This window comes from Homarus americanus, unplaced genomic scaffold (assembly GCF_018991925.1).
Source record: "Homarus americanus isolate GMGI-L3 unplaced genomic scaffold, GMGI_Hamer_2.0 scaffold74, whole genome shotgun sequence".
Lineage (NCBI taxonomy): Eukaryota > Metazoa > Arthropoda > Malacostraca > Decapoda > Nephropidae > Homarus > Homarus americanus.
The window spans coordinates 2,537,645-2,559,048 of NW_024716951.1; the positions used below are offsets into that span (position 1 = coordinate 2,537,645).

General features: G+C 48.8%; 2 protein-coding genes across 2 annotated transcripts; one reads left to right on the top strand and one right to left on the bottom strand.

Annotated features, from left to right (window-relative positions):
* Positions 1 to 1,580: 1,580 nt before the first annotated feature.
* Positions 1,581 to 17,354, bottom strand: LOC121858614 (lens fiber major intrinsic protein-like). Its single transcript, XM_042355130.1, has 8 exons — positions 17,239 to 17,354; positions 7,016 to 7,401; positions 6,641 to 6,770; positions 3,282 to 3,436; positions 2,958 to 3,092; positions 2,485 to 2,667; positions 2,074 to 2,154; positions 1,581 to 1,903 (listed from the first exon to the last, which is right to left on the bottom strand). The coding sequence occupies exons 2-8, from the start codon at positions 7,214 to 7,216 to the stop codon at positions 1,742 to 1,744; spliced, it is 1,047 nt and encodes a 348-aa protein (XP_042211064.1). The 5' UTR covers positions 7,217 to 7,401; positions 17,239 to 17,354; the 3' UTR covers positions 1,581 to 1,741.
* A 2,267-nt stretch (positions 17,355 to 19,621) lies between these two features.
* On the top strand, positions 19,622 to 21,265 carry LOC121858616. Its single transcript, XM_042355133.1, has 3 exons — positions 19,622 to 19,719; positions 20,112 to 20,271; positions 20,745 to 21,265. The coding sequence occupies exons 1-3, from the start codon at positions 19,696 to 19,698 to the stop codon at positions 21,002 to 21,004; spliced, it is 444 nt and encodes a 147-aa protein (XP_042211067.1). The 5' UTR covers positions 19,622 to 19,695; the 3' UTR covers positions 21,005 to 21,265.
* Positions 21,266 to 21,404: the final 139 nt, after the last annotated feature.

The window sequence follows — 21,404 nt, forward strand, 5'->3', positions numbered from 1 at the left end:
TTAGGTTAGGTTTAGGTTTCGTTAGGTTACGTTAGGTTTGGTTATCCATTAAGCCAATCTATCACCATAAAGCCAAATTCACTGACTAACTTTGTTGTTATTTCATTAACAAAATCGATTTTAATTACTCACTTAAAAAAACAACGATTATATGATAACTAAAGATTGGAAATAAAATAAAAATATCAATGAAAAGTGGAGATTTGACTCACCTAACCTAACCTGACCTGACCTAACCTAACCTGACCTGACCTGACCTAACCTAACCTGACCTGACCAGCAAAGAATCAATTAGTGGGGAGAATGTAACGGTTGCTGAGGACGCCACAACTTATCCTATCCTAACCGTCTTAAGGGTAAACCGTCTTAAGGGTAAACCGTCTTAAGGGTAAACCATCTTAAGGGTAAACCGTCTTAAGGGTAAACCGTCTTAAGGGTAAACCGTCTTAAGGGTAAACCATCTTAAGGGTAAACCGTCTTAAGGGTAAACCATCTTAAGGGTAAACCGTCTTAAGGGTAAACCGTCTTAAGGTAACTGGAGTATGTGGGAAGACTTCGGGTATGAAGAGTGGAAACTTGGAGAGTAAAACTGGGTGTTTATTGGGCAACAAGAGGGTGTAGGTGACTCAGCAGGTGTAGGTGAGGGTGTAGGTGACTCAGCAGGTGTGAGGGTGAGTGCAGGTGGTGGCAGGTGGCAGGTGTAGGTGAGGGTGTCAGTAACTCAGCAGGTGTAGGTGTAGGTGTGTAGTCAGCAGGTGTAGGTGAGGGTGTAGGTGGGTGTAGGTGACAGTCAGCAGGTGTAGGTGAGGTGAGTGACTCAGCAGGTGTAGGTGGGTGACTCAGCAGGTGTAGGTGAGGGTGTCAGTAACTCAGCATGTGTAGGTGAGGGTGTAGGTGACCAGCAGGTGTAGGTGAGGGTGTCAGCAGGTGCAGGTGAGGTGAGGGCAGGTAGGTGAAGGTGAGCAGGTGTAAGTGAGGTGTCAGCAGGTGTAGGGTGTAGTGTGTAGGTGTAGTGACTCAGCAGGTGTAGGTGAGGGTGTTGCAGGTGTAGGTGAGGTGTAGTGACTCAACAGGTGTAGGTGAGGGTGTAGGTGACTCAACAGGTGTAGGTGAGGGTGACTCAGCTGAGGTGTCAGTAACTCAGCAGGTGTAAGTGAGGGTGTAGGTGACTCAGCAGGTGTAGGTGAGGGTAGGTGACTCAACAGGTGTAGGTGAGGTGTAGGTGACTCCAGCAGGTGTGTGGGTGTCAGCAACAGGTGTGTAGGTGACTCAACAGGTGTAGGTGAGGTAACTCAGCAGGTGGTGAGGGCAGTCAGCAGGTGTAGGTGAGGGTGTAGGTGACTCAACAGGTGTAAGGTGACTCAGGTGTAGGTGAGGGTGTAGGTGACTCATCAGGTGTAGGTGAGGTGTAGGTGACTCAGCAGGTGCTGAGGTGTAGGGACTCCAGCAGGTGTAGGTGAGGTGTAGGTGAGGTGTGTAGGTGACTCAACAGGTGTAGGTGACTCAACAGGGTAGGTCAACAGGTGTAGGTGAGGGTGTAGGTGACTCAGTAGGTGTAGGTGAAGGTGACTCAGCAGGTGTGGTGAGGTGAGGTGACTCAACAGGTGTAGGTGAAGGTGTAGGTGACTCAGCAGGTGTAGGTGAGGGTGTAGGTGACTCAGGAGGGACAAGTGATGATGAAGGACCTCTGAGAATTACAAATTTATACTGAGTCAGCAAGCAATGTTGTCAACTAAACAGCTTAACAGGGTGATGCCAGGGTGGAGGTGATGGCTGATGGCCTGGAAGTGTCTCTGGGCAGCATGGGGGGCAGGGGCGGGGGGGCATCGGGGTCCTTGGTGGCCGTGTACTCGTAGGTGAAGGCGGCCAGCAGACCTCCTAACACGGGACCCACCCAGAACACCTGTAATTAACGCGGTACATAAGACTGTGTTAGAGAGAGAGAGAGAGAGAGAGAGAGAGAGAGAGAGAGAGAGAGAGAGTATATTTCTACCTCTCCATCTGTCATCATGTCAATATATAAACAGACAAACAAACACTCCAAATAATACACAAAAAAGGTTGTTTACATACCCAGTGGGAGGTCCAAGCTCCAGTGACCGCGGCAACAGCCAATGAGCGGGCAGGATTGAGGCCAATCCCGGTGAACTCGGCCTGTGGGTACACTACTGTTAACAACACAAATAATCACCAGTCACATATTGACCTGAAGATTAATCACCACAGCTTATTTCACCTAACCTAGCCTTACCTAATCTAACCTTAGCTTACCTAAACTAATTTAACCTAACATAACCTAATTCTTACAGATATCATTAGAATGATTAATCATCAGGTGAACAAGCTGCCGGGGTGTCTAATCCTCAGGTGATCACTCGGTTAGCAATCCATATACTAAGCTTTCAACACCTTGAGTACACCCTAAGCACACACCCACCCTACCCCACCCTACCCCACCCTAAACAAAACTTCAACACCACCCACACTGAAGAGGGCGGCAGCGATGTGGGCGGCGATAACGGGGACGGCAGCGTTGGAGGAGAACATAGGCGTGGTGTGGTGGGAGTGGGCGTCCTTGGTGTAGCGGGAGGGGGCGTGGGTGGCCTCGTATGCAGAGAGAGAGATGAGAGTCACTACCAAAGTCGCCAGAAATTCAGCTCCCCAACCCTGACGACACGACACAAAACGTGAAATAAGGGAAGTGTGTATAAAAAAGGGTAAATAATAAACAGGAAAACATAGATTTACACATAAATTATCACTTGACATAATACTGCGAAGAAACATTGTTATTATTAGAAGGAATTAATAGTAGATTAATGCAAAGAAAATATCGCAATAATGCAAAGAAAACAAGAGGCTGACACTCAAAGGAACAGGTGTCGTATAATGTGTACCTGTTTAGTTATACTGGGAACAAGTGTCGTACAATGTGTCCCTGTTTAGTGGTACCGTACCTGGACGGCTGTGAGGTGTGGTGCCAGCTGTGGTGGTCGTGGTGGTCGTGGTAGAAGACCCAGGAGAACAGGTGCTGCCAGTAACGCCCCACACACTTGGGCTAACATGTGTAAACAAGCTCGAAGCAGTGACACCTGTAAAGATTTATAATGAGATGTCGTATTTAGAAGGTTTTAATTATGTTTACTGAAGACAGCAGCAACCACTGAAAGGTTAAAATATTATTTACGTTATCGTCTCAAAAGTTTAAAAGTATCGTACTCAAAGGTTAAACGTATCGTATGGATTCGAAAGTAGCCATACTCTCTCTCTCGCTGACTTACCCTCCTAGTTACTAGTAGAGCGATGGTGGTGGGTGGAGATAAGTGAGCGCCTCTGACGGCCCAGCTGAGCGCGCCCATCACTAGGCCGTGACCCACCGCCCACCTCACAGCCGAACCCCACCCAGTGTCCGACACCCCGTCCACCAACCCGCCCACTACACCCACCGCCACACCCAGAGAGAGAAGTTACGATTAGGTACATTGACGTCTCTAATGAGGGATATAACTTAGCCTGAATTAACTTAGCCTAAGTTACACCTAAAAAACATAACAAAACGTAAAGAAAACACCCTAACTTCACCTAATCTAACCAAACTTACCCTAATTTGACTTCAGTTCTCCTATTTAACTTAATCTAACCAAACGATCTAATCTAAACCATCCTAACTTAAACTAATCTAATTTAACTTCATCTCATCTAATCACTCAACCAATCTTAAACTTCAAAACTTAGAAAGTCGACTTAAAGGGTTAAAGGGTTCAGGAAATACATCTTGGTGTCGTAACTTAAATGAATCACCTTGATAAGTTTTCACATTTGCACTTTGGGTTATAATATGTGGGAGAGAGGGTGGTGCCTGGGAGAGTGGGTGGTGCCTGGGAGAGTGGGTGGTGCCTGGGAGAGTGGGTGGTGCCTGGGAGAGTGGGTGGTGCCTGGGAGAGAAAGGGGTGGTGCCTGGGAGAGGGGGAGTGGGTGGTGCCTGGGAGGGTGGTGGTGCCTGGGAGAGTGTGGGTGGTGCCTGGGAGAGTGGTGGTGCCTGCGAGTGGGTGGTGCCTGGGGAGGTGGGTGGTGCCTGGAGGTGGGTGGTGCCTGGGAGGTGGGTGGTGCCTGGGGGTGCCTGGGAGGTGGGGTGGTGCCTGGGAGAGTGGGTGAGTGCCTGGGAAGTGGGTGGTGCCTGGGAGAGTGGGTGGTGCCTGGGAGATGCCTGGGAGAAGTGGGTGGTGCCTGGGAGAGTGGGTGGTGCCTGGGAGGGGTGGGTGGTGTGCCTGGGAGAGGTGGTGGTGCCTGGGAGGTGGGTGGTGCCTGGGGAGAGTGGGTGTGGTGCCTGGGAGGTGGGTGGTGCCTGGGGAGGAGGTGGGTGGTGCCTGGGGAGGTGGGTGCCTGGGGAGGTGGGTGTGGTGCCTGGGGAGGTGGGTGAGTGGGTGGTGTTACCTTGCTGGGAGGTGGGTGGTGCCTGGGGAGGTGGGTGGTGCCTGGGAGGTGGGTGGTGCCTGGGAGACCTGGGAAAGTGGGTAGTGCCTGGGGAGAGTAGGTAGTGCCTGGGGAGAGTGGGTGATGCCTGGGAGAGTACCTGAGAAGTGGGTGGTGCCTGGGGAGAAGTGGGTGGTGCCTGGGGAGAGTGGGTGGTGCCTGGGAGAGTGGGTGGTGCCTGGGGAGGGGTGGTGGTGCCTGGGGAGAGTGGGTGGTGCCTGGGAGAGTGGGTGGTGCCTGGGAGGTGGGTGGTGCCTGGGAGGTGGGTGGTGCCTGGGTGGTGGGTGGGATGCCTGGGAGGTGGGTGGTGCCTGGGGAGGTGGGGTGGTGCCTGGGAGGTGGGTGGTGCCTGGAGAGAGGGTGGTGCCTGGGAGGTGGGTGGTGCCTGGGAGGGGAGGTGTGGGTGGTGCCTGAGAGAAGTAGGTAGTGCCTGGGGAGAGTGGGTAGTGCCTGGGAGAGTGGGTGGTGCCTGAGAGAAGTGGGTGGTGCCTGAGAGAAGTGGGTGGTGCCTGGGGGAGAAGTGGGTGGTGCCTGGGGAGAGTGGGTGGTGCCTGGTGCCTGGGAGGTGGTGGTGCCTGGGGGAGAGTGGTGGTGCCTGGGGAGAGTGGGTGGTGCCTGGGAGAGTGGGTGGTGCCACCGGGAGGTGGGTGGTGCCTGGGAGAGTGGGTGGTGCCTGGGAGAGTGGGTGGTGCCTGGGAGGTGGGTGGTGCCTGGGGAGAGTGGTGGTGCTGCCTGGGGGAGGTGGGTGGTGCCTGGGAGAGTGGGTGGTGCCTGGGAGAGTGGAGTGGTGCCTGGGAGAGTGGGTGGTGCCTGGGAGAGTGGGTGGTGCCTGGGAGAGTGGGTGGTGCCTGGGAGAGTGGGTGGTGCCTGCCTGGGAGGTGGGTGGTGCCTGGGAGAGAGGGGTGGTGCCTGGGAGGTGGGTGGTGCCCTGGGAGAGTGGGTGGTGCCTGGGAGTGGGTGGGTGGTGCCTGGGAGGTGGGTGGTGCCTGGGAGGTGGGTGGTGCCTGGGGAGAGTGGGTGGTGCCTGGGAGGTGGGTGGTGCCTGGGAGGTGGGAGAGTGGGGAGGTGGGTGCCTGGGAGGTGGGTGGTGCTGCCTGGGGAGGTGGGTGGTGCCTGGGGAGGTGGGTGGTGCCTGGGAGGTGGGTGGTGCCTGGGAGAGTGGGTGGTGCCTGGGAGGGAGGAGGGTGGTGCCTGGGAGAGTGGGTGGTGCCTGGGAGGTGGGTGGTGCCTGGGAGAGTGGGTGATGCCTGGGGAGTGGGTGGTGCCTGGGGAGAAGTGGGTGGTGCCTGGGAGGTGGGGTGGTGCCTGGGAGGTGGGTGGTGCCTGGGAGAGTGGATGCCTGGGGAGGTGGGTGCCTGGGAGAGGTGGGTGGTGCCTGGAGGTGCCTGGGAGAGTGGGTGGTGCTGGGAGCCTGGGGTGGTGCCTGGGGAGAGTGGGTGGTGGGAGAGGTGCCTGAAGTGGGTGTGCCTGGGAGAGGGTGGTGCCTGGGAGAGTGGGTGGTGCCTGGGAGAGTGGGTGGTGCCTGGGAGGGTGGGTGGTGCCTGGGAGGTGGTGGTGCCTGGAGAGTGCCTGGGGAGGTGGGTGATGCCTGGGAGAGTGGGTGGTGCCTGGGAGAGTGGGTGATGCCTGGGAGAGTGGGTGGTGCCTGGGAGAGTGGGTGGTGCCTGGGAGAGTGGGTGGTGGTGTGATGCCTGGGAGAGTGGGGTGCCTGGGAGAGTGGGTGATGCCTGGGAGAGTGGGTGGTGCCTGGGAGGTGGGTGGGGTGCCTGGGAGAGTGGGTGATGCCTGGGAGAGTGGGTGATGCCTGGGAGAGTGGGTGATGCCTGGGAGAGTGGGTGGTGCCTGGGAGAGTGGGTGGTGCCTGGGAGAGTGGTGGTGCCTGGGAGAGTGGGTGGAACACTAAGGCAGCACTTAGCACGTTGGCACAAAGGTTCTGGTTGAATTCACTTAAATAACTCACCTTTAAGTAAGAATTTCTCCCTTAAGTGTTCACCACCCTCACACTCCATCCCTGAACATCTGAACACTCCACATCTGAACTTTGAACATCTAAGAAACTGAACGCAAAACTGAACGCTCGAACACTAATTTTGGAATAAGTGAATATTAGAATGCTAGGATGGTAGACTGGCCACATGGGGCTGGGATGGAGGATTGGACACAGTACCTGGCTGGGCACAAGGGGCCATAATTGAGGGCCGAGGGGGCTGGAGGACGGTGCTAGTAGTGACGATGGTCATGAGGAACGTGGCTATGACCTCTCCTCGCACACACCTCCACACAGCGCTACTCGCTACCTGGGAGACGAACGAACCTGGTTAATTAACACCCTCTCAACCCTCCATGATGACTGCTTTCTCTCATAGACTTTCACCCTAATACACAAACCCAGTCTACCATTCACCCTCCATTCCCTCTCATCCTACAAGCCCGCTCAAAACTCTCTACTAATCTTATCCTCTCCCTTCCTCCTTCCTTCTCTCCTACATTCCCTACCTCTTTCCTTCCTTTCATACCATTCTCCTCCCTCCCTCCATCTCACCTCCTTGCGTGGAGACGGGTGCTGGGGCATGGAGTCGAGGTACCTCCTGATGGCAGCTACGGGGGCGTCTGTAGGCGGATGTGTGGGCGTGGGGGCGGGTGTCGGAACAGCCAGGGAGAGACCATCACTGGCGACGGAGGTGTGAGGGTGGGCGGCCGGCTCCTCCTCCACCACCTCCCCGCCCATCACCTCCCTCATCATCAGTAGGAGGAGGAGGAGGAAGAAGAAGGGGAAGAGGAGGAGGGAAGAATTGGAGGGTGTTTTTATCCTTTTGCCTCTCGAATTCCGCGAAGAAGGAGTTACAGAAAAGATAGGAGGAGTAGGAGGAACAAGGAAGATGTAGTGGAGGAGGAGGAGGAGGCTCTTCCTCAGCTGGTCCTCGAATTCTGTAAAGAAGAAAGAAGAGTGTCAGCCCTGGAGGGGGGTGTTAACAGTGTCAGCCCTGGAGGGGGGTGTTAACAATGTCAGCCTGGAGGGGGTGTTAACAGTGTCAGCCCTGGAGGGAGATGTTAATGTCAGCCCCTGAGAGAGTGTGTCAGCCTGGAGGGTGTCAGTGGCCTGGAGGGAGGTGTTAGTGTCAGTGTGGTAACAGCCTGGAGGGGGTGGCAACAGTGTCAGCCTGGAGGGGTGGAGCAGTGTCAGCCCTGGAGGGAGGTGTTATGTTAACAGTGTCAGTCTCAGATAAAGCTTGTCTCCTCTCTTCTTCAGCCCTCACTCGACCTCCTCTCCCCCCCGTGCGTCACTAACACGGTGTTCAGTGTAATAACACCACATTTAAAGGTCATTATTCTTCTGTTATATTTGCAGTGTAAAGCACCACAACACCTGGGTCATCTCCCCTCCCCCGTTGTCATGCGTGATGGAGAGAGAGAGAGAGAGAGAGAGAGAGAGAGAGAGTGAAGGAAGAAAATGGAGTGAGGTGAGAGGATGAGAACAGGAGAGGAGAGTGGCGAGGAGAGAAAAGTGGCGAGGAGAGGAGAGTGGCGAGGAAAGAGTAAGACTGGGATTATATTCGTCTACACAAACACACACACACACACACATACATACATGCATACATACACACACACATAAGGTCTCCTCAGAAACGTTCGCTATCTACACGTACACACTCCGAGATGTACACACCCGAGTGATATACATACTTCGAAATGTACACACTCTGATTTGTACACAGGGCCGAGACGTACTCGATGCAGACAGACAGACAGACAGACAGACAGACAGACAGGAGGAAAACATAAAACCAGTAGATAGTAAACAAGGGAACACGAGATAATGAATGATCAGCTTAATTAAACGCAGGAGTGAGAGTGTTACGATGCTAGGGACTCGTAAATGCTCGCTGAGTGGCTCGTAAATCATGCTCGCTGAGTGGCCAGTGAATCAAGCTCTCTGAGTAGCTGGTAAGCCATGCTCGCTGAGTGGCGAGTAAGTCATGCTCACTGAGTGGCTGGTAAGTCATGCTCGCTGAGTGGCTAGTAAGTCATGCTCACTGAGTGGCTGGTAAGTCATGCTCGCTGAGTGGCTAGTAAGTCATGCTCGCTGAGTGGCTAGTAAGTCATGCTCGCTGAGTGGCTGGTAAGTCATGCTCGCTGAGTGGCTAGTAAGTCATGCTCGCTGAGTGGCTAGTAAATCATGCTCGCTGAGTGGCTAGTAAGTGGCAGTGTCATGCTCGCTGAGTGGCTAGTAATGTGCTCGCTGAGTGGCTGGTAAGTCATGCTCGCTGAGTGGCTAGTAAGTCATGCTCGCTGAGTGGCTAGTAAATCATGCTCGCTGAGTGGCTAGTAAGTCATGCTCGCTGAGTGGCTAGTAAGCCATGCTCGCTGAGTGGCTGGTAAGTCATGCTCGCTGAGTGGCTGGTAAGTCATGCTCGCTGAGTGGCTGGTAAGTCATGCTCGCTGAGTGGCTGGTAAGTCATGCTCGCTGAGTGGCTAGTAAGTCATGCTCACTGAGTGGCTAGTAAGCCATGCTCGCTGAGTGGCTGGTAAGCCATGCTCGCTGAGTGGCTGGTAAGTCATGCTCTCTGAACGACCAATACATTAAACTCCCTGAGTGGCCACTGAGTTGAGCTTTCTGAGTGGCCTGTGAATAAAGCTCACTGAGTGGCCTATGAATCAAGCTCTCTGAGTGGCCAGTGAATCAAGCTCTCTGAGTGGCCAGTGAATCAAGCTCTCTGAGTGGCCAGTGAATCAAGCTCTCTGAGTGGCCAGTGAATCAAGCTCTCTGAGTGGCCAGTGAACCAAATGGTGGCCAGTGAATCAAGCTCTCTGAGTGGCCAGTGAAACTCTCTGAGTGAATCAAGCTCTCTGAGTGGCCAGTGAATCAAGCTCTCTGAGTGGCCAGTAGACCAAACTCTCTGAGTGGCCGGTGAATCAAGCTCTCTGAGTGAATCAAGCTCTCTGAGTGGCCAGTGAATCAAGCTCTCTGAGTGGCCAGTGAACCAAACTCTCTGAGTGGCCAGTGAATCAAGCTCTCTGAGTGGCCAGTGAATCAAGCTCTCTGAGTGGCAGGTGGTGTATAAGTTTGAGGCGAAGTGAAGTGTCGTCAATGCCTGATAAGACACGGTCACCTACCACCTGCGTGTCTTATGTGTATGTGTCATCTGTACGTGTGTTCTGTGTGTGTGTCCTCCATGTATGTGTCTTCTGTGTACGTGCCCAACCAATACGTTTCCTCCATGTACAGTGCGTGTCTTTACTTGGCAGGGAGGGAGTGTATGCTTAAATTACTGTTGGCTAGATTAACATTAGGTTTGGTTAGGTTAGGTGAGCATTGGGTTAGATTAAGTTAGGTTAGATTACATTAAATTTCGTTAGATTACCGTTACGTTAAGTTGGGTTTAGTCAGGATAGGGTAAAGTGTTTTGTCCTTCCAACACAAGACAGTGTATGGGAGGGTGAGTTCCAACACCTGCCCCTATGATCGTGTCACTCGCCTCAGTGGTCACCTGGTTGGGGGTGATGATGGTCTCTCTGCCACTGTTATATACTCCTAACCTAACCTAACCCAACACAACACAACCCAACCCAACCCAACCCAACACAACACAACACAACCCAACCCAACACAACACAACCCAACCCAACCCAACCCAACCCAACCCAATAACCCAAACCCAACCCAACCCAACCCAACCTCGCAGCTAAATAGATACATAAATAAACATGACATTGTAAAGAGAAAAAGGTTGAACGCGGAGATAAAGAGAGATAGACTAGGAAGGTGTAGACAGACGAGATAAAAATGTTAATGGAAGGAAGGGAGAGGGGAGAGGAAGGGATGAGGGGAGGAAGGGATAGGGGAGGAGAGGAAGGGGGGTAGGGGAGAGAAAGGGAGGGGAGGGGAGGGGGAGGAAGGGAGGGAGGGATAGGGGAGAGGAAGGGGTAGGGGAGAGGAAGAGATAGGGGGGAGGGGGTGGGGGGAAAGGGGTAGGGGGGAGAGGAAGGGATAGGGGAGAGGAAGGGGTAGGGAGAGAGATAGGAGGGAAGGAAGGATAGGGGGAGGGAAGAGATAGGGGGAAAGGGGTAGGGGAGAGGAAGGGAGAAAGAGAGAGTGAGAGTAAAAATGAAGAGGGTCAGTTTATCAGAGAAATTTATTCAAGTTATGAGAGTCTAGGAGAGTATAGGTAGGGAGATGAGGAGGGAAGGAAGAGGATGCAGGGAGAAGAAAGGGAGGGTAATTAGAGTGTGGCAGGGAGGCGAAGGTGGGAGAGATGGGGTAGAGGGAGAGAGGGAGCGAGGTGGAGGTGGCAAAGAGGGAGAGGGAGAAGAAGCGGAAGAGAGAGAGAGAGAGGAGAGAGAGGAAAGGGAGAGCGAGGGACAGCAAAGAATAATTAATGTTCGCCTCAGATGACCTGACCTGTGTGGAATTTTTTTTTTCTCATAATTTTCTATGACATTACGAAATGTTTACCCCTTCTGTACGGTCCCAGCACCTAATGTACGATAATTTAGCCCTTCAGCACGATATCAACCTATTCAGTACGATAGCAACCCATTTTGCCTGATAACAACTCCTTTAGTACGATACCAACCCCTTCAGAAGCGATACCAAGCCCTTCGAGTACGATAACAACTACTTTAAAGAGGAAACGACGTAAACCAAAAACGACAATTTTAACCCAATTTTACGACAATCATCTTCATCACTCTTCAGCTCAAGGTGCCTTAGGTGTGAGATTCATCCCCCGTATACGATAATTATGGTGTAGGTGGAGGAGGTAAGTTAAGTACGAGGGCTGTTACCTGTATAGATGTTCAAGACGAGGGTTGACCAACACCATTAGAACATCAAAGGTGAGGAGGACGCTAGGAGGACGGTAGGAGATCTCCCTTTCTCCACTACCTCCTCCTCGTCGTCCTCCTACCGCCTCTTCTCTCCCGTCCCTCCTTCCCTGCCTCTCCTACTACTACCTCCTCCCCTCCAAGGGCCTCTCTCACTGCCCTCCACGCCTCCTATGCACAGTGCTATCCCACACCCGAGCCGTAGGACCCTCAATCCTATACTAATAGGACACAACGCCCGACCGTATCCCACCCCTGGCGCTCTTGTACCTCTAGCTTCGGCGTCTGCCTGGTATTGATTTTGCACCCAGAGCCAACAACGTTTTCGAATGCGGTCCAGTTTTTGTCCCGGACCAGATTGATGTGAGTGAGACGTTTGTTGATGTTATGGTTGTGCATATTAGTGAGTCCTTTAACGGAGGTCATGGTTGATATGTACTAAGTTAAGCGATATCTTGTGGTTAGGGAGGACAGGTTAGTCAGGTAGCGTATGCTTTAACACCCTGGTCAGTTTAGGTCCAGGTCCTGTTGTTTAAGTCACACGAGTTGTTGATGTGTCAAATGCGTATAACTGAAGCTTTAAGCTTTTGTCAAATGCGTATAACTGAAACCATTAAACTGTTGTCTAATGCGTATAACTGAAGCCATTAAACTGTTGTGATCGATAATGACTAAAAAAAACTGGATATTTCTTTTTCATACAGTGTGTCAGTAACTAGGATACTTAACTGTTAATATTAGCTCCATTAATTAACATGTTAGTTCATGAATATTGGAAATAATATTGACATTAGGGAGATTAATTTAACCTTATACTTCCCTTAACGTTCAGTCGCCTGCAATTATACTGCGACAGTGAATGGAACATTTTGTGAGATGTGGCACCACTGTGGAATGCTTATCTAGTCTGGCTACTATTGCAAAGTTCCTTAGAGCCATTCCAGGAGTTTTAATATGATGTAAACAAACACAGTTCTGCCACATCTCACAAAAAGCACCAGACACTGTAGTAGGTATAATTGCAGGTGACTGGACATATTTAACTCAAGATTAATACGGTTATATTTCAAAATGGCCATAAAAGATAAAACATTCAATAAACACTTAAAGAAAAAGGTTTAAATTAGACCAGTCAATACCTTACATTGCTTCAGGTTATTAGGAACTGCACAAGATGTTAATGTTTAGCAAACAGTACACGAACTTGTTCCTTTGTCAATATATGAACACTGTGGATGGAAAACGTTGTTATTGTGACGTCATCTGAGGTGTATCACTGTAAAATAGTTCGGTCGTTCTCCAGGACTTTCACACACACACACACACACACATACACAGATATACACACACACACACACACACACACATACACAGATATACACATACACACACACACACACACATACACAGATATATACACACACACACACACATACACACACACACACACAGATATACACACACACACACACACATACACAGATATACACACACACACACACACACACACAGATATACACACACACACACACACACACACATACACAGATATACACATACACACACACACACACACATACACAGATATATACACACACACACACACATACACAGTAGGTCAACCTGCCATGTACTGACACGTCTCGACATGTTCAGGCGAGCCCAAACACGTCTACACACGTTCCAACATGTACCTTACCAGCAGCACCTCAACCTGACATGAAGATGACCTCTGACGTAACCTGAGTCGACCTGAAGATGACTGAACCCTGACATGACCTGAAGATGACTGACCCCTGACATTACCTGAGGTGACCTGAAGATGACTGACCTCTGACATGACCTGAGGTGACCTGAAGATGACTTAAATATAACCTATAGCACGCCCTGACCTTAAACAAGCTTACTATACCTGACGTGACCTAACCTGACCTGAAGATGAAACTGAGGCTTGACCTCTGTTGACCTTTTATACTCGAGGGTGGGGGGGGGTGGGGTCGAACCTGGTCCCTAGAGGTGTGAAACACAGAAACGATCCCGACACTTCTGAATATTTCACTGTTTTAAAGAGACTGACGGACCACTAGCGCCTCAGTCTACGCTTGTGTGTGTGTGTGTGTGTGTGGTAATGGAGGTGTGTGTACTTGGTTGTAGGTGTACATGTTGTAGGTAGGTAACATTTGGAAATAGCCCAGCACACACACACACACACACACACACACACACACACACACACACACACACACACACACACACACACACACACACACACACACACACACACACACACAGTCAGACCTGCGTAACACGAGGCATCTCCTTATGTTATTATTGCCCCTAATACAATTATCTATATAAACTCAATAAAATCTTTATTTATCCTTCATTCATATCATAAATAAAATAATATACATAATTTTCTATTTACTTTACATGTGTCATATAGATTTAGACGTTACAATAAAGAGTCAAGATGAAAAAGACAAAATTATTAGAGGTAAAATTGTCAGTGGCAACCCAGTGTGTGGATGAGTTGCCAAATACTACATTTAGGATAAACAAGTGACGCGCGAAGAGGTTACGAGAATTATCATATGATGCTACCACTATTACCACAACTACCACCATTACCAATACTATTTCCACCATTATCACCACTATTACCACAACTATCAACACTATTATTATTACCATCACAGTTACCAGTATCACCACTATTATCATTACTATTACCACCGTGATTATTATTGCTACCACTATTGCCACTATCACCACTACTACCATCACCACTACTACCACCATCGCTACTACCACCACACCCATCAACAAGAAAATAGGATCCCAATATTCAAGGTTGATGTTTGAGGAGAGTGAGGGAGTCAGGGAGTCAGGGAGTCAGGGAGTCAGGGGGCGAGGGAGTGAGGGGCGAGGGGGCGAGGGAGGAGGGGGCGAGGGGGCGAGGAGTCAGGGGCGAGGGAGTCAGGGGCGAGGCAGTGAGGGGCGAGGGAGCCAGGGGCGAGGCAGTGAGGGGCGAGGGAGTCAGGGGGCGAGGAGCAGGGCGAGGGAGTCAGGAGCCCGAGGGAGTCAGAGAGTGAGGGAGCCAGGGGCGAGAGTGGGGAAAGAGAGAGTGTGTAACCGAGCCACCCCCTTTCAGCCCTCTTACCCCTTACCCGTCAAGCACCTCACCCCTTTTCTCTCCCTCCCTTTCCCTCGCCTCTCTCCCGCTGTTCCCTCAACCCTCTCCCCTTAACCCATACACCTACACCGTCTCATCTTTCTCACCTCTCCTCCCTCGTCACTCATTCCCCTCACCCTTCCCTCTCTCACCCCTCCACCCCCTTACCTTCCTCCCTCCCTTTACTCTTCCAGCCTCTCACTTAACCCCTCACCCCCCCTCACCCCTTCCCGTCCCCCACTCGATGTAAAGTTACAAATCATCACACGGAAACTAGGCTTATTATAGACTTACTAACAACAGTGACCTTGACCTTTGACCTAGTACCCCGAAAATTAATAGATATCTTCCTTAAGTAATAACAAATAATTTAGTCAAGTTTGGTGAAGATCGCACGATTAGAACAGAAGATATCACACGGACAAGCTAGTCTAACAACACGGACAGACAGACGAACGGACACACGTACAGCAAATAATCGCTACTATGGTTTAACTGATCATATGTATATTCTTTACTATTAAAGTTAAAAAGAAAGAATATAAAAAAAATATTAGTTGGAGAATTTATGAGATATTTTCACAAGCCATGACAGAGCAACACTACTAACAAAAGTTTCTGAATATTATTAAACAATACATTAATTCCCAACATTCACACGATTGTAGGTGATTACGGGTGGCCACAGGTAGGTGTAGGTGGGTAAAAGAGGGTGTAGGTGGGTAAAAGTAGGTGTAGTGGGTAAAAGTTGGTGTAGGTGGGTAAAAGTGGGTGTAGGTGGGTAAAAGTGGGTGTAGTGGGTAAAAGTTGGTGTAGGTGGGTAAAAGTGGGTGTAGGTGGGTAAAAGTGGGTGTAGTGGGTAAAAGTTGGTGTAGGTGGGTACAAGTGGGTGTACTGTAGGTGGGTAAAAGTGGGTGTAGTGGGTAAAAGTGGGTGTAGTGGGTAAAAGTGGGTGTAGTGGGTAAAAGTTGGTGTAGGTGGGTACAAGTGGGTGTAGTGGGTATATCACTCAGTCATCGTCACACAAGTACAGGAGCGTGACCCAAGAATACGTGTAAGATGGAAGTGTAATGACCTGACCACGAGAGAGAGAAGGAGTGAGAGACAGAGAGAGATACCGGGTAATGAGAGATATACTGGGAGGTCATGTGGTGGGGGGTGGGTAGGTCATGTGGTGGGGGGTGGGGAGGTCATGTGGAGGGTGGGGAGGTCATGTGGTGGGAGGGGGAGGTCATGGTGGGGGGGGAGGTCATGTGGTGGGGAGGGGGAGGTCTGTGGTGGGGAGTCGGGAGGTCATGGTGGTGGAGGGTGGGGAGGTCATGGTGGGGGGGGGAGGTCATGTGGTGGGGGGGAGGTCATGTGGTGGGGGATGGGGAGGTCATGTGGTGGGGGGTGGGGAGGTCATAAGTGTAGTGTATTTGGTCTTGTCACAAACATGTTTATACCCTGTGAGAGGAGGTGTGGGAGAGTGACTGAGAGGGACAGGTAGAGAATGAGAGGTATATTGGTAATATGAGTGATATATGTTCAGTTAATAATTTACTCAATGGATATGTACGCGTTTAATAATGTACTCAATGGATATGTACTCAGTTAATAATGTACTCAATGGATATGTACTCAGTTAATAATGTACTCAATGGATATGTACTCAGTTAATAATGTACTCAATGGATACGTACTCGGTTAATAATGTACTCAACCCATAGATACAACTATAAGCCCAACCGATGTACATAACATTGGATGGGTTAAGTACTGTACAATTCTGGATGAACTACGGCACAAATAGTACATATACAAGTGTACATAAATCACCTGTCCCACCGAGATATATACAACACTGGAATATGTAAGTTAAGTACATAAAGGGCGATGATCTATATGAAGAAACGTACATAATTGAGACCAAGAAAACACATATCTCCTTTGTTTATATAATTATAAGCTTAGGTTAGGTTAGTCTAGGCTAGACTAGGTTAGTCTAGGCTAGGTTAGGTTAGGTTAAACTAGGATAAACTAGGTTAAATTAATTAAGATTTGTGTCATTAGGTTAAGATTATTTTCATTGGTTAAATGGCTTCACTATTTTAATTAATAATCTTATTATATACGACTGTGAACTTTATAGATAAGAAGCCTTCCTATTACTGGACCATGTGTGTGTACCTGTGTGTGTGTGTGTATGCTAGTGTCTATCTGCGTGTACGTGTATATATATATATATATATATATATATATATATATATATATATATATATATATATATATATATATATATATATATATATATATATATATATATATATATATATATATATATATATATATATATATATATATATATATATATGTGTGTGTGTGTGTGTGTCTGTGTATGTGTTCACGTGCATGAATTGTTATGCATGTGTGTACGTGTAGGTGTGTACGTGTAGGTGTGTACGTTGGTTATCTCGTTTTCTTTCGAGTTTCAATGACGTCATTCTAATACGAGGCTGCTATTGGCTAATGTGGCACACAGGAAAATTTTTATTCCTTTAAAATATTGAGAAGAACAATTGGCTGATGTTGTCCTGACTTGGGGGAAACATAACCAGTTACAGTTGAACAACCGACAGTCAGTTATACCTCGATATAAAACTGATAGTCACAGTATATGATAGACAGTTACACACAGTCATAGAGACGACAATTGATATCAAAGGATGGATGTCTCAACGAGCATGTACAGTACAAGATGACACAGAATGATTTATACACACCGGGACAGTGAGGTGGGGAGGCCGGCTGTGGTAGCTCCTAGGGGTTGAGACACAAGCGGTGATAATAGATTGTGTTGGTGTCAAAAGCAGCGATAACCTCACCCTCCTGCGTCTACCAGCACACTGACGCGCTCCTAACATAGAGAGAGACTCCTCCTGCCCCGCCACCCTCCACCTATCACCACCACTACCACTACCACCACTACCACTACCACCACTACCACTACCACCACAATCACCATGGCCACCCACCCACCACCGCCACCATCACAACCACCCTCCACCCTAGCTACCCTACATCTCCCTACGCCGTCCACCACCCAGGCCACCCAGGCCACCCACCACCCAGGCCACCCACCACCCAGGCCACCTCACATTTCCCTTCACACTTTCACAAGATCACCCTTAGAGGCGTTCGTAATAATATCCAGTTCGGAGATCATTGTACGCGCGTAAGAACCTTTGAGAATCCAGTTCCTACGCTAGATTTATCAGAAACTTGTGCGTATGATTCATTTTACACTTAACTGGCGACGTAAGAAAGTATTTAACTGCCTGACTTAAACTGCGACACAATGACAACGCTAACAATAGCGTCGATATTGTTGGGAATTTACCCACACACTCTGTCACCGGCTTGTTTTGTTTATTTACAGGGTCGGCAGCGTAAAATCCGGATTCTCAGAAACGCAAGTTGAATGTTTTTTGTTTCTTGATTGCATTAAAATTTAAATCGTAATTTCGAGAGAGAAGTAAAGAGAAAAGATTATGAGAGAGAGAGAGAGAGAGAGAGAGAGAGAGAGAGAGAGAGAGATTTAAAAAGATTGAGTCAAACAGAGAGCGTAATAAATAATTCAGAGAGAGAGAGAAACTTAGAAAGAAAATTCAAGAGATATAGCTAGAGATAGAGAGAGAGTGAGAGAGAAAGAGAGATGGAGATGATGTAAACACACACACACACACACACACACACACACACACAGGACCCAGCAAACGTGACAACTTCTAGGACTTGACTTTTAAATTGCTGCGTCAACAACCAAGTCTCAGCAACACCACCGTCTCTCTCAGCTCCTTATCTTCTCCCGTAACCTAACGTAACCAAACTTAATCTAACATAACCTATTCAAACCTTTCCTAACCTAGCCTAACTTAACCTATTCAAACCTAACCTAGTGGTGGTGGTGGTAGATGTGAGGGTGGTGGTGGTGGTGGTGGTGGTAGTAGTGGTAGATGTGAGGGTAGTGGTGGTGGTGGTAGATGTGAGGGTGGTGGTGGTGGTGGTGGTGGTGGTAGTAGTGGTAGATGAGGGGTAGTGGTGGGTGGTGGTGGTGGTGGTGGTGGTGGTGGTAGATGTGAGGGTAGTGGTGGTGGTGGTAGTAGTGGTGGTAGTGGTGGACGTGGTGGTAGTGGTGGTGCTGACAGAACGTAAGAGAGAGGCGACAACGTGACTGGTAAAGCTGGAAAGCGAACGAGAACATGATGACAGTGGTGGCAGAAGAATGCAGAAGGTGGCAAGAGGTGGCAGCAAATGGCAAGATACGTCCAGAGATAACAAGAGGGTCACTAGCGATAGCACATCATGGCAGAAGAGTCGCAGAATATGGCATCAAATAACAGAAAATGGCAGGAGATGGCAACAAGGTCCTTAAGGGAAAAAAAATAGAACGATTATGGCATCATCCTACACGTCAACACGGTACAAGCTTTAGGCAATGTATACGATCAGAAGCCGAGAGACAACTGAGAGAAGGGGACGCCGTTCTCAGACCTCCCCACCCCTCCCCCCGCCCCCACACACTTAGTCTCTCGTGCATATTTACTCAAGGATCACCTGTAGATAGTGGTGAAGGTCTTGTGCTGCATCTCAGTGTTGTTGGTGTATGTTTGTGAGTCTCTGTACTGTTGGTGATGTTTCGTCAGGTAAAGGTTATTTGGAAGGACGATCTGTATGTGGTGGTGGAGACTTGATGTAGGTGTTGGTTTTGGCGTTGGAATGTGTGTTTGTGTATGTGTAGGTTGGTGAGTGTGTGTGTAGGGGAAGGGTGAGGTGTGTTGGCGATATTTGACCTGTAAAAATATTAAGAGAACAAGATTATAGGAAGAAAATAGAGATAACTTTAATATTTAGGATCTCATAAAGTTATTACCTGAATATATAATAAATTTTGATGGATTGATGAAGAGCTTACAGTACAACTTGTCTATAATGATTTCCTTAACGAACAATAAAAAAGAACTTGTTGAGAAATTCCTCCTTCACAAAGACCGTCTTAGAGGGAACAATAACGAGTAAGAGGTACACAGTCGAGGTTCCAATAAGCTTCTTATCCCAACAATCCGTGAGCACACAGGGGCCGGGGGGTATATAAGCCGGTGGTGGGCCAGTAGGAGCCTCAGACCAGTGCCGACCACCGTAGTCACAACACCACCAGTCCTCCTCCAAACATCGGTTCCATGCGCTGTTTCCTCGCCTTACTTGTGAGTATATAAGCCATTCTAACTATATAACATAAGATGCGGTATAACACTATAACAATCTCTATATGATATAGGTGACAGGGTAGACGTGCAGTCGAGTATATCGTTAACATGATATAGAGATCAGTCATATAAAACACGTAAATACAATATTTTATCAAGTAGTATAGCTGTGTTTAAAGTGACGGTGTTTAGAGATATAACTTATATTATAATCATATTCCTCAATGCTGTTATATGATGAGCATATCGTCTTTCAGTATACTAATCTAACAAGTTTTATACGACGTGAGAGATGGTGGAGTGATTATATAACATAGTTATATATATATCAATCAGTATATCGTGTGTATGACAGTTGGTACAGGGCAGTATACCATTGCGTCTGACAGATGGCTGGGCTGGCCGGGGTAGTGATGGCTCGCTACGCCCCCACACGAGACCATAACCAGGACTGGCTCTCTCTCATCTCCGGTAAACAGCAACTTAAGGACGCTCGCATCATCTACACTCTCCTGAAGAATGATCCAGATTTCTATCTGGACAAAAGAGGTTAGCTTCTTCTGTTCCTACTTCCCCTTCTTTTGTTTCTCCTTCTTTTACCGCTTTTCTTCTTTTTCTTCTCCTCCTCCTTCTCCTGCTTCTCCTCTCTCTCCTCCTTCTCTCCATCCACCTTTTCCTACTTTTCCTCTTTCTCCTCGTCCTTCACACTCCTAGATGTCCTTCTTGTTCCCCTTGTCCTGCGCCGCCTCACTACACTTTTGCTTAATTATTCGACTGCTAAGTGGTAAGTAGCTCATATAAGTATCATAAACGATTTGTAAGTGAGTTATGTACAGCGCGGGTGTATGTGTTGTGGTTTGTGTCCATACTGAGCTTTAGAGATTATTAAATATGCTAAGACTGTTTTGTTTTGTTGTTATACAGTAGTTTTCTCTTTTGGTGACGATTTTCTCATCTAGATGTGATTTGTTTAGCGAAGAAACGGCAATTTTTCCTCAAATGGTTCTCACTCTCTCTGCCAGACATCCAAGGCTTTGACAGCAGTGAGAAGGACTTCCAAGGATTCCAGCATCCCTTCTACTACCACCAGAGACAGCAACAAGGACCCTCTCGAGAGCCCTTCGTCTTCAGTAGGTTGGGAAGTGTAGGACCCATGGGCACACAGAGGGCCGTAGTGGTGGACATCCCCTTCAGGCACGGACGGATGGAGGAGGAAGGCGGTCTCGTCGATCAAGCTCCTTCACATCCTCGTAAAGACAACACCATACCAGGCACAATGTAAAGTGACAGCCAGACGTAAAGTATAAACACAGCACAGAGGATCACTGACGGTCTATATCCCATCACTCGTACACAGCAGCAGCAACTTTGCCACTCAGAATCCTTACGTTTAATTGTCGTATTGATGAAACCTTTGTATTTTTGAGCATCACCAGGCGTCGTTGATGTAATGAAGGGTCGTGTGTGTGTGTGTGTTTATCCCACCTGCACCTCCTCAAGTGTAATCTTCAGAAACAATAAACATTTGCAGTTCTGGGAATAAGTTATCATCTTTATCTTGGCCTCAGCAGCAAGTTGTCGCTCCTTGAACTTGTGTGTCTTCCTCTTAACTTAACCACTCAGACGTCATCCATGGAACTCAAGAGAACACAATTGATTCTCCTCATTAATAAGACTTGTCC